Genomic DNA, 12,913 nt, shown 5'->3' with positions numbered 1-12,913 from the left:
GCCATCTAATAGAACCAACAGGACGGTGCGTAGAGTGTTAAAGACAAAGCACCAAACACATACACTAGGTCGATCTGTTCAGAAGTCAAGTCGATCTGTTCAGAAGTCAAGTCCACTACAAGTATGCTAACCCGACCAACCCTCCCCCCCCCCATTTTTTTTTTTTAACCCACCACCACCACCACCAAGAATGGTGTTTTCCTTCAAACACTGTGGCTTATTAAGACCAAGACGGAGTCTGTTCCTTAACATCCCAAGCACCACTGTGCAAACAAGCAAAAGAAGAGGAAAAAACTAATGCTTTTAAAGGATTTTCCTTTAAACAGAAAAGGGGAAAGGCAATACACCATGAGTTTTGGGCACCAACAAGGGATAAGGGTGTGTGAAGGAAACGCTCGTTCACATTTAGGATACCTGTGGCCGGAGGAGCAGAGTCTGGCAAATCGGGAGCTACTAAGGCATCAGCTGGAACAGTCGCTATGGAAAGAGCACGAGGTAGTTACACGCAAGTTTGAAAGATGACAGTCAGGTTAACAACTCCTTTGTTCTACTGTGCTCAAACAGCTTAGGTAAAAAGAGAAATATTATGAAAGTGAACCCAGTTACATATAAACAGGCTGGAGACCAGTTTGAGACCTGTAATCGACTCAGAGGGATTCGTAAAAAAAAAAAAAAAAATAAATAAATAAAATCACAATATGCAAGTCCTACGAGTGCAGTGCAAGAGAAATCCATCTGTGCTTACGACACAAAATAAGTAGTCTAGCCTCGTCACGGTAATATCAAAAGTCAGAAAAACCATACGAAACACGACAGAAGAATGGAAAAACCACAACCAAACTACATAGTGGAAGCCACAGAACTGTTTCAACAAACGGTGACATGTTTAGTATGTATTAAAAAGATTTTCACACATGCACCCCAAGGTCCATAAAAGTTATTCACCCAAAGGAAAAGACGGATTTAACAAACCTTGAGGAAATCCTTCTTGGCTCCCCAAAGCTTAGTGAAAAGACCCCATGCTGTCAAGAAGTGACCCATGACCACGAATCACAGGTTTTTTTAAATTCCAAAAGTGGTGCCACGCACAATCTCAAGAGTAGGGTTAGTGCGAGGAAGGTACCTGGAACTTTCACTGGAGAAGCCGGCACATGGGCTGCAGATTCAGCAAAGGATAGTGCGGCTGCTGCAGGATCAGAGGGAGTAGCTGTTGCAGAGTCAGGCTGCATAGAAGCAGAGGGTTCAGGTGCAGAGTCAGAGTTTGCAGCTGCCAAGGGAGCAGAAATGGGGAGTTTAGAAACATCAGCAGTTGCAGCAACAGCAGGAAGTTCGGCAGCTGCAGCAGGAAGTTCGGCAGCTGCAGCAGGAAGTTCGGGAGCTGCAGCAGGAAGTTCGGGAGCTGCAGCAGGAAGTTCGGGAGCTGCAGCAGGAAGTTCGGGAGCTGCAGCAGGAAGTTCGGGAGCCTGGAGTGCAGGTGCAGCAGGAGCCACAGGCACTTCAAGTGCTGCAGTAGACAGCTCAGGAGCTGCGGCAGCCACAGGCACCTCAGGTGCCGCAGCAGAGAGCTCAGCAGCAGGCAACCCAGCTGGTGAGGAAGCGGTCGCAGATGCTGAAGGAAAAGTAAAGTAAGACATCCTGTGAAACAACTGGACACACACAGATGGGCACTTGTTTAACACCAGTGCAGGGACAGAATTAAAAGACACTGACTGAGTGCCAAGCGCTTGGGGCTGTAACCATTTCATTACCAACGGTTGCTGGCATGGATCAAATATGGCCTTTTTGGTCTATTCAAAATTCAACAGTGGTCCACCGTTCACCGAGCTGCCGGTGGAACATTGCTAAACCTGCATTCCATTAGCTTTTGTAACCCCTGTGCACTAGTTTATTAAACATTTCCCAAACAAATGTGTTATTGCAGTAAATCTGTAATGCAACAGAAAGAGGACAAACGGAAATATTTTTCAATTCTCTCTTAAAAACTGTCAGTTTATGACAAGCTTATTTGTATTAGAAGAAGCAACAGCTTTATCAGCCTGCTGGGACTCAAACATATGTCGCTTCATGCACAGCTAAGCATTCTGTTCTGTCACATACCGAACTTTCTTGTAAGCAAGAATTCGGTGTGCCTTGCAAAGCTTTCACTATGAACTATGTCGCTGCTGGGTAACCACAAGGAGCCAAATTCAATTCCATTAGTGCAGAGGTCAAGTAGAAAGGCGAGCAGAACACAAACAAAACCACATCATAGACTTATTACAACACAAAACCAATCATTTCTTTAAAAATAAAACCACTGGGATGTGTCACAATGCAGCCCACAACTAAGCGAAGTACTGCAAGTGCCTAAATGAGAATCATTTTTGATTTTCAAAAAAGTTGAGGTAGTGCTGTAACCGTTTAACAAGTGACAACACCAGACACAAAGGAGGATTTGCACAGGTCACTTGGCTGTCCAAGCAGACTGTGCACTTCTATTGTTCACTGCGTGCTGACCCGCACTATAGCTTTACAGAGGTCCAAGACCTCACCGCACCCACCAGACAGTGGCACAAAACACCCAGCTCTCCAAATTGAAGCCTGTTGGGAAACATCGCAGCTATTCACCACAGACCAGGACCTCGGCTCTGCTTGACACTGCCCTACGGCTACTAGGCTACCAAAGCAAGTGGGAGACGGGGTGTTCTCAATTGTACTGAAGTATGTACTGGAGAGACGGAGCAAAAGCGGGTTACAATATATGCAACAATGTTTAAAACACATCAGAAACCCCTAAATGTGTTTGTTTCAACCTCCATCTTGCAGACTCAGGTTACTTTAGAACAAGTGGCCTTCTACCATAACTTTGCATTTTAGCTGTTGCTTTATATAGCTAACGTCATGAGATAGAAATTATTGATGCCATATCCTGTTCTAATGCTCTGTGCATATTTTTTCGAAAAACTAAATGTGTATCTGTGTTCAAAATACACAGCATTGACTAGCAATTCAGTCGGGTTCTCAACAAGCACCTTCGGAGACGTGCAAAGTCCACTGCTTTCAAGGATAAATGCCAGGAGGTCTGAGCTGTATCTACAAAAGGATATATTTGTTTTCCTTTGTATGTGAACGAAACGAAGACAAAATACAAATCTCAAAAGTCAAAACAACTAACAACTTGAAACAGAAGCAAAGTGTCATTCTTTTCTGAGCGGTAGTGAGAAGTGTCACAAGCATATACGATTTTTAGGCTAAGGCGGCCACAAAAGACTTATGCCTCACCTTCAAAGGCAACCAGTGGAGGCATTTATATATAAGCAGAAGTCACGCCACATAAGAAAGTTTAATTTGTTATATACTTGAATAAACAGCGATTCTTCCATAAGCTTGAGAATCCTGACGTGGTAACCATGCAGAGTAGGTAAACTACAGAAGAAAATTGTAAGAATGAGAATGCAAGTGCTGAATTGATAGTCACACCATCAGACTTAAAATGCAAGTCACTACATTTGGGAACCACCATGGTCTGGATTCAACAGCCTGGAAATTGAGGAAAGGGCAATTATCAGGCATCACAAATGATCTGGTACCACTAGGATGCAGAAAAACATGCTTGCTTCTCCCAACACTGTAGACTGGGTTACATATATATTATTACATGCCTCCAGCCAGCTTACAGCGATGCTGAGCAAAAAAGTAATTCTCAAATTCTGCATTTAACAGTAAGTTGAACAAGCCAGATAGGAAAAGAAATTGCAGTTTGGAAAAATGTAACAAAGACAATTTCTGACATGCTGTTCGCCAGTCAAGATAATGGACAGGTAGGAATGCTGGCACACTATAAAGAAAATTGCAAAACATAGATGGGAAAAATAATTTAGAGAAAGTGCCAAGCTTGTAGAAACGCTTCCCATTTTCAAGAGAGGGTAAGAAGGAAACTGGCGAGGAGGACCATGTGACTAAGGGGCAGAGAAAGAGACAATTATACAGAAAACAGTTTCCACAAAGATGAACACAAGCATATTCGCAGACTCTTCTCACAATATTCAGTCGACATACCTAAAGGTTCAACATGGCCAAATAGTGGCCCAACCTCACCCTAGGAAGCAGCGCCTGCCACCCCTGAGTTCTCTGTTGCAAATGCTTGGGAATCTGCAACTGCTACTGTCACTTCAGCTACAGCGTGTCTACCTTCCGCTGGTGCTGGTTGACAAATTACTGCAACATAATCACGACAGCTGCTCCACAGAATCTCCAAAAATACCAACCCCAGGTCTACTTACAAAGCACACGTCGCCACCAAACCCAACATTTTGTTTTAAAATATCTCAAAACTAAACCCTGAAAGGGTGCAAGTGGGCTTTAGACACGTAACAAAATCACATCCAACAAAGTCTGAAATTGCAATAATTATCCACAGTGTAAAAATAAGCGCGCCAGTAAGTCACTTTTGCAGTTAGGACTTGAAAGGGAGCACCAAAATATCACCAAAGATTTGCACTGGTTAAACCACAGAACAGAAATAGATCACAAACTGGTTGGGAAAGCAACGTGAAATGTATCAAGTCTAAAAATAAATGTTACACGGATAGGCTGCTTCTCTTTCTATATGGCCAAGTCAACTCCAACCAACTTGGAAAGAAAAATACAAGGATAATAAAAAAGAAAGATGAGCCAAGTGAACCAAGAATTTGTTAAGCGCGTTTCCACATAACACTCATATAATATTACAAGCAGCACAGATTTCAGAGACATGTGCCAAACTTATATTAACCAAACAATCACATTAACACTTAATTGAGCTCAGAGTATTAAAACAGATAAAAGTGAAGCTCCGCAAAAAAAAAAAAAAAAAAAAAAAAAAAAAAAAAAAAAAAAGACACAAGGTCGAGAGTACCCAAGTAGCACTGAAGGCAGACGCCAAATAAAGTTTGAAGCCTCAATTGGCATTTAAAGGACAACTCACAGCCAGCATTCGAGAATCATATTTGTCACTCATTGGGGTTAATTGGTTACTTTTAAAACCACAATCATTCAAGTCACACATACTATTAGTCCTTGGCGAGATTTCTTCCAAGGGTGATTTACGATTTGAGAGTGATTTGGAATGCCTGTTTCCGAACTAAGTCAGGCATCAACACCATTTCCCATCCAGAGCAAGCTGTCCAATCGCCGAATGTCCAATCCAAAGCTATACTTACCACAAAGGCATACTGTACTGCACAGACAAGATTACGTGAAGGATGGACATCACTAACGTCCGACACAACAGAATTACAAAAACCCCACTAGGAACGCAACACTTCAAGGAGTTCAGTGATACAGTGTGGTCATCAGCACATTTACTTACACAAAAAATGGTAGTGAGCTGCGTGAAATATGAACAGTAACAGTGCAAAGTGGTCATTTATATCCTGCGAGATACGGTACCAGAAGACACCAAAACAGACCAAGCATGCATGACCCTAGTCACCATCATTAAATTCACAAAAACCCTCCACTCGTTTAGCACACAACCAAACGAAGGAATGTAGACATTTTTCGTGTTTTTAAGTTGTTTGATAGCCTATTGATTGTTAATGAAGAGGTATTGGCGACACATGGGTTAAGAAGAGGACACAAACCGACACAACTTTTACATGTCAACAACAAAAAGTAACAAATGATTTTATGTATGCCTTGGTAATGGCAGCTAGTCTTGTCTTTTGGTTTAGCCAATGCAAATAGATTGCGCCCCCCAATGAAAATCACCAAGAAAACGGAAAGAAATTATTTCCAATGCTTAAGAGCGAAAAAGGTACAATGGTGAGTGGGCATGCATGAGTCATCACGCATGTATCGCATATGTCATAAAGCAGATGTCATTTTTTATTTACAGTTTCAAGTTTACGGGCTTAGGTACATTAAGATAAAAAAAGAAAAGAAAAAGGACGGGGGGGGGGGGGACAATGGGATAGCTTCGGGGAGGGAACACCAACATGAAAGCAAGGAAAAGCTTGCACTTGCGCCCATGCAGTGCTAAAAGAAAAAACGGGAAAAAAAGTAATTTCCCAAGTGCAAGCTGTGTAACGACACAAGTTACCCAAAAAGATTACAGTAAGGAGTAATTGTTCCAGAGGTGGGACAAGAAGAATACGGAGGAAAGCGATTGAATAAGAAGCAGGACAATAAGAAAGTCAACCAATCAAGAATAAAGGGCTGACTCAAAGCCCATTATATGTATACATTTGATGTATTAGAGACAAGAGATCTTAGACAAAAGCTAATGGGATCTGTAAAAAAAGATATTTATGTGCTGCTATCATTTTTCCGTGTAACTTCATTTTATCATTTGTAATGCTATAAAACAAAGGGGAAAAAACCAAGCCTCCTGCGACACTTGTGACGTGGCGTAAATAATGTGCCATGTTGCGGCCCATTTGCAACGTGATGAACCCAGGGAGATGTGTCACGTTGTAACGCACAGGGCCACATTATACCTACGTCAAGTATAATGTATGCAGGGTGGGCATTCCCATGCAAAAAAGCCATTTAGAACTGATGCAGTGAAATTAACATTTCTCAGCGTCAAAATGACTTCGCTGAGTCAATATCCCTACGCCTGCTAAGACCACGCATAAGGAATGACGCAGGGCTTTTTGAATGGGGCTCACCTATCTGGCGTGGCGCAGTTCTGGAGTTGCGTCACTTTCATGAGCAACTCCAGCAATGCGCCACTTTTGTGCCAACAAGTGCGCCAGAATTTCTGACGCACCTGTTAATCCTTGCACCATGGAACCCTGTATTGTAAATAAAGCGCATCCATGGTGGCGCAAGGACATTTGCCTCTGGCACAAGGAAACTGACATCTATGCAGTTGCGTCAGCTCCTTGTAAATAAGGCCCAAAGTGTTCAGCTGCCAACATGCACCACACGCCTCTAGCAGACAGCAGTAAAACGTTTCCAGATGGCAAGCCTGCGCCCCAAAAATTATAAGATTTGAATCCACAACACATGCTCTGGAAACGCAGATTCACAAAACATCCACAAGAAACAACACTAGCAAGTGTACCTGTCTCAACGAGCGGCTGATGCAGTTCCTGCTCCGTGGCAGGTACGGTTTCCGTGGCTTCACCAGGCATTTCTGAGGAGAACAGAAAAACAGGCCTCGGTTATTAGTCAAATGTGATTCCCTTCCAAGTGTACATGTATCCAAAGTTGAATAAAAAATTACAAAAAAAAAACCAAAAAAAAAAACACTGCAGAATCTCTCTCGTGCAACACAAGAAGGGAATTAAAGGGGCCACAGAAAATAATACCATTGTAACGCATCCAAAATGTAGAGCACGGATTGTTTCCACAGAAAAGAACACACTGACAAAACCGAAAGGGTGTACTGTTAATCATATTGGAGATCTCAAGTTAACAGAAGACGAGCAGCCTGCAAATAGTGGGATTTGACATGTTTTAGCACTGTTCCTCGCATGTCATATGCTCAGTAAATCTGGATTCACAAACGGACAAGAAAGAGTGCTAAATTCAAGGACTCCCCCTATATAAAATGTGGTGTTTCGGGGCCTCATGTAATGAAATGAGTCAGTGCCCTTTCTGCGAGTGCAATTCTTTTTTTTTTTTTTGGAAAACCTTTATTTAACAGTATGTGCAGACATATACGGGCCTACAACCCGCAGGCCGGCCTCGACAATAAAAGGCACATCAGCAAGCAATGATACAACTCAGCAGCATATCAGTACAAACACGAATAGACCAAGTTACGTTATACACAATTGTGCCGCCGAGCGCCAGGATGATGAGGTTTAATTTTTATAAAGTCTTGAAATAAGTCCATAGCAACAGGTCTGGAAGGATCCGAATCAGAGCAATGCAGTTAGGACTATAGTGGGCAACGATCATCAGAAGAGTCAGCAAGCATTATCCGTAAGGTAATCAATCGCACTCAATGAAATCAGGATAGGAAAGAAGCATATCACATGACGATCCCCAAGCACTACCCACAAGTTCCCAATCCTCCCATCGACCCAAGAAATAAGAAAGGAAAGAGCAAGCGAGAAAGGTAAAGAGTAGAAAGGGAGAAGAAAAAAGAGAAAAGAAAGAAAGAAAAAGGAGGCCCATAGAAAAAAACCAATAAGGAAATATACCCCCCACCCTACACGCATGCAGAGGCTACGGCCTACCCCCCTTAGCAGTGTGTCTGTCGCCCCAAAAGAGTACCCGAAATGTAGGAGAAGAGAAAGAGAAGAAAAAGAAAGTCACGGTTGATCGGAGGAGGGCCAAGGATCTATTCAATGCAAGCAAAATCGTTACCCGCGGTCACCCAACCCCAGGCCCCGACCTAACACCCATGCTACATGTACCTCCAACAGTCACAAGTCCCAGTCCCAGCCATATACGTATCAATGTGCAACAAGAAAAACCCCCTTCCTCAGCCTTGGCCCCTTCGAATCTGCAGTCCAACAGAATCCAATTGCAGTACAGCCAACCTGGACGGGATGGGCCACCATGGAGTCCGTTGCAGAAGTCGAGGTGTAAGAGACAAGTCAAACTGGAGTGAAGCTCGATAGTAAAGGACCACAGAATGCGCCACTGCTATGCCGTGGCTAGTACAACAGGGAGCAGGACGATGCATAAGTTCCAGAGTAGCGGCCGGCCGATGTACAGGAAGCAAGTCCAGGAGGACGCTCAGAAACGTGGCACCAAAGGACAAAAGAGATGGGCAAAACGGAGTCTGAGACACAAGCTCCGGCCATACCAAGGGAGCAGTATTGTCAGACTCCTCCAGGGCAGAGCCGAAGAGTACCGCTGCGGGCACTGGGACACGTCCCCCCGTCACTGCCACATACCTCAACTCGGGTGATCCACCGACAGTCGACTGAAGATGTGGCTTATCATGCCGCACTGGAGGGTCATCGTGGCCAGCTGAAAAAGTCGAATCAAACCGGTCCCCCAAACGAGTGGCAGAGTCGTGGAAGGCCAACCGCAGGTCCTCCAGTGCTGCCAGGATGTCGTGAAGCCCCAGCGGTGGATCAAGGATGGAGGGTGCTGTTGCGTCCGCCATCTTAGGCAAGCAACCATCGAGCACCCCGGGAAGCAAGCCCCCTTCACCAGCCATCGGTATCTGGAAAGTGATGAGCTCTCAGCGGGGCCCTGGTGGTGCAGAAAACGTGGAGGCAGCCGGTCGTGGAGAGGCTTCAAGGACAAGGGAATCTGTGGTGCAGGGAAACCCACCGGCAAGACCAGGGTTTCCGATGCGGAAGATGGCGTCCGCTGCTGTAGGCTGCAACAAAGAAGCGATCCCGGCCCTCTCCCAGCTGGGCCGGGATACAGTATACGGGAGCCGGATACAATGTTGCGAGCGGGGCGCGCTGGGCAGCCGAGCATGGAAAAAGCTGCTGTGAGAATCCCAGCGCCGCGCTCCAGGTCCGGTGCACCGGCTCCTCCATCTCCACAGCGGCCGCTGCTATCGTTGTCGCCGCCGGCCGTCCCCACTAAACAATGGCCCGGCTGCGACCGCTTGGAAGGCCGGAATGGAAACCGGGGCTCAACTCCGCCGGGGCAGCTCCGTTCTCGACCGGAGTCACAGTAACGTGGTCAGGAACGTGGCGCAGGTAAGCGTAGGGCTCGGAGGCGCAGGATTCTTGCCAGGATATCGACGAAGGGCGCAAGGGTCGGCGAAGCCGAGGAGCTAGGCGGCCATCTCGGCTGCAGGCTAGGCTCCTCCTCAATTCTTTTTTAATTATAGTGTTATTGGTTGGGGGGTAGCTCACTTTCGCCGGACTTAAATATGTTGGCATCAAAAGTAGGTATTCTGAATTTAAGTAATGTAGAATCTGGTTCTAGATCGCATCTGTCAAAGCAAAGACATTTTAGCATACCAAAAAAATGCAATAATCATGACCCCAATTCCCTTACTTCAAATAACTGCGATATTTAGACAGCGAGTCATTGGTAGAAGCATGAATAATAATTTTTCGAAGGGTGGCCGTCTGAAGTATAATCGAAGGCACCATTCAGTTAAATGAGTGAGCGGAGACAGTTCTACGTAAAAATGAGAAATATGAGTTTTAAAATGCATTACAATCCAACTGCGTCCAAAGTCAAGAGGTCCACCGTTCATAATAATGGTGCACTGCTAACACAAGTACAGGTCCCAAAGTTGGCCCATGTACAACTCACCATGAGATGCAAGGACAAAAGGCAACCTAATATGCAAATGTCGTTCAGTTGACCATACTATTCATCCCAAAAAAAAAAAAAATACTTATTGGCCTAAAAATCACCCAAGCTTACACACCGTATTAATGAAAGCCAACTAACACTGGCAAGCCAATGCGCTGCAATCTATTTACAAAGGAAAATGTGTTCTTCCATAGCGGACAGTAACAAGTCAGTGAATTTCTGCCACTAAAGACAATTCAGGATATGGACTTAGTGCCAGGGATCAAGAACACGCAGGCATAAGTCTAATACAAGCATAAAAAACATGAACTGTTGTGCGGACGTCACAAACCGTGCGTCAAGTATGCCCACCGAGTAAGTGACGGTGGCTCATAACTTATGCATAACCAACCCTTGCCTCCCTGGAAAAATCTACGAATAAAGCACCAGCTGTGATATGGTTTGGGAAAAATTGAATGGGAGTCAACAGACTGGTCTGTACATTTTCATCTAGTCAATCAACTGTGCCAACTAGATTTCGGAACAAACTGCACCTCAGACGCAAACTCATCATAATTAATACGGCATTGCTTGTGACCAATTACTACCAGGCATGCGAGTACGACACAATAAAGTGATATCACAGTATGTCATACTTTGGATTGACTAGAGTCTTCTTTAACTCAGTCTTAATTTCTCAAGTAAACTGAATCCAGGACTTTGGAGCCCTCGTCTGGGCCAGTTAAATGAGATGATCCTTGAGAAATTAGGGTTTACCTTCTACTTGGCATTATAGTCCCTAACCAATAAGGCTCATCTTTAAATTACATGATACCAGTTGTCAAACTAGAAAACTAGGTACATTTTTGTTTGGTTAATAATTTTTCATGCGAATTTAGTTTTATAACCTGTACAAGAAAAAAAATGCTACACATCTTCCTTATATAAGCATAGAAACTGCAGATCCCTGTAGTGGCCCCTCCAAAGGCGGTATGATTGAAACAGTCCCAAATGCACACTACCGGTACGACTCTCCCAAATGCACACTACCGGTACGACTCTCCCAAAGACCCCACGATGCGATTAAAAGCACTGTCAAGACTTCCTCGAAAAACCTCACACCCACCACCACACAAAGTCCCTCACTAAAATCAAACACCCTTAACACCACTCTCCACCCCCCGTCCCCCGAATATACAACGTGACAGGTTAAGCACCAGGCTTTGTGCTGCACAATACTCTGGCACACAACCACTAGTAACGGAGTAAGTAGCATGAAGAGCTCGTCCCCTTACCCAGACAACACCAAAGCAAAGGTTTGATTATCAAAAAGACACTGCCCCAACAGGCCAGCATTAAGACATTCTGCTTACACCATCACTTCTATTAAGAGACAATGACAGAACACCTATACACCACTCCCATTGGTGAAAAGCCAAGCACACCACACCCAATGCGTCAGCACCAATCACGCAAACTCGATTACCTAAATTAAAACTACAACAGAACACCCAAAATGCTTGGCAAGACACCTTTATACAACACTGCCATCTCTGAGAAAGGTACTATAGCAAATACACTTTAAACACAAAAAAAGGGTAGTGTTGACAAGATCGCCTCACCACTGGATCAGTACCAGATACCAGAGTGTGTGAGAAATACCATCCCAAGAATCAAGTACTCCAAATCTAGGACTGGTGCAAGTTCCACCAGAAAGAAAAAGACTAGCGCCTTCTCCAAAATTTAGCCGCTCCACGGGCCCCCTCCCGACACTGCAAACTAAGCCAAACCTCGAAAGCACTTCTGGTTCGCAGTTCACCGGGTCCCCATCTACCGCAGCCCCCCTCCCTCTGCCACCTTCCAGCAAGACTTTCTAACCCGTAACAGCCATTAATCTGCTCCATACCGGCCTCCACCGGGTCCCCACAGCTCGCACAGCTACCAGGCACCCCACAGGTAAGCTGCAGACGCAGCTGGTGAGCAGATGGGCACAGATGGAAACAAGAGACACTTACTGTGTGAGGACCTCAGATCCAAGATGGCTGAAGAAAGAGGAGCCTGCGCTCTACTGCTGCCAGGAAATGGAAACAGGCTGGAAGATTTTACTTCCAGGTCACCGCTTGACAGCTTAGACCGCAGGACCTACCTATGGGAATAGAAAAGGGACAAACTGCGTGCTGATTGACGGGCGGACAAGTGAACCGACGTACGACGCACGTGAAACTACTACTAGCGGACATCTTGGAAAGGTCGTGCATGCCACCGGCTTAGGCGTGTGTAAAGGAGAAATAAAGTACTAGAGCGGTAATTTACTCATCAGACAGCCGGCAAAGCAGTCTGGACGTAAACAGTGTGGAAGAGGAGCAGAGGAATTCACTTCCAAGTTTCTTGAAATATCAGTTTTAATGTATAGTTTTTTGCTACTACATATTGTAAGTGTATGTTTTCAGTCATCCGTGCTGTCATGTATTTTTAAGTGGAAGGGTTTAACGTAAATAATCATATATCCAACATATTTTTTCGCAGGCTCTTTTTTCCAACGAGTCGTTTTCTCTTTCGCCTCACGCCGCCTATATTTAAGTTCTGAAAATATACATTTTGTAGAATAAATTTGTACCTTAATTTCTTAGGTTTTACTGGAGATGGGCCTTTCATTTCTGGCGAAACATCACATAGCTGCCAAGTTTTCAGAGTTACATTTTATGTGCTACATTTTCATGGTTCAGGTGGACTTATGAGTGACATTCAACTGCCAAATGCGTGACGCTTAGTTGCAAGT

At 44.6% G+C, this 12,913-nt stretch overlaps 1 protein-coding gene across 28 annotated transcripts in view; it reads right to left on the bottom strand.

Moving 5' to 3' along the window:
- The window catches only part of NACA (nascent polypeptide associated complex subunit alpha), a 38,174-nt gene extending 25,986 nt beyond the window's left edge, over nt 1-12,188 (bottom strand). For 10 of the 28 annotated variants that reach the window (XM_085600929.1, XM_085600954.1, XM_085600937.1 and 7 more), the window contains exons 1-4: nt 12,150-12,188; nt 7,031-7,102; nt 1,124-1,609; nt 415-477 (exon numbers count right to left, since the gene is read on the bottom strand). In XM_085600929.1, the coding sequence (XP_085457055.1) occupies nt 415-477; nt 1,124-1,609; nt 7,031-7,100 (619 nt within the window). In that variant the 5' untranslated portion in view covers nt 7,101-7,102; nt 12,150-12,188. Of the gene's footprint in view, nt 1-414; nt 478-1,123; nt 1,610-7,030; nt 7,103-12,040 lie in introns of all 28 variants that reach the window. The other 18 variants (XM_085600945.1, XM_085600947.1, XM_085600948.1 and 15 more) reach the window with 9 other exon arrangements.
- Nucleotides 12,189-12,913: the final 725 nt, after the last annotated feature.

This window comes from Triturus cristatus, chromosome 4_2, assembly GCF_964204655.1.
Source record: "Triturus cristatus chromosome 4_2, aTriCri1.1, whole genome shotgun sequence".
In the NCBI taxonomy this organism is placed as follows: domain Eukaryota; kingdom Metazoa; phylum Chordata; class Amphibia; order Caudata; family Salamandridae; genus Triturus; species Triturus cristatus.
This window is presented reverse-complemented; position numbering and strand designations above follow the sequence as displayed.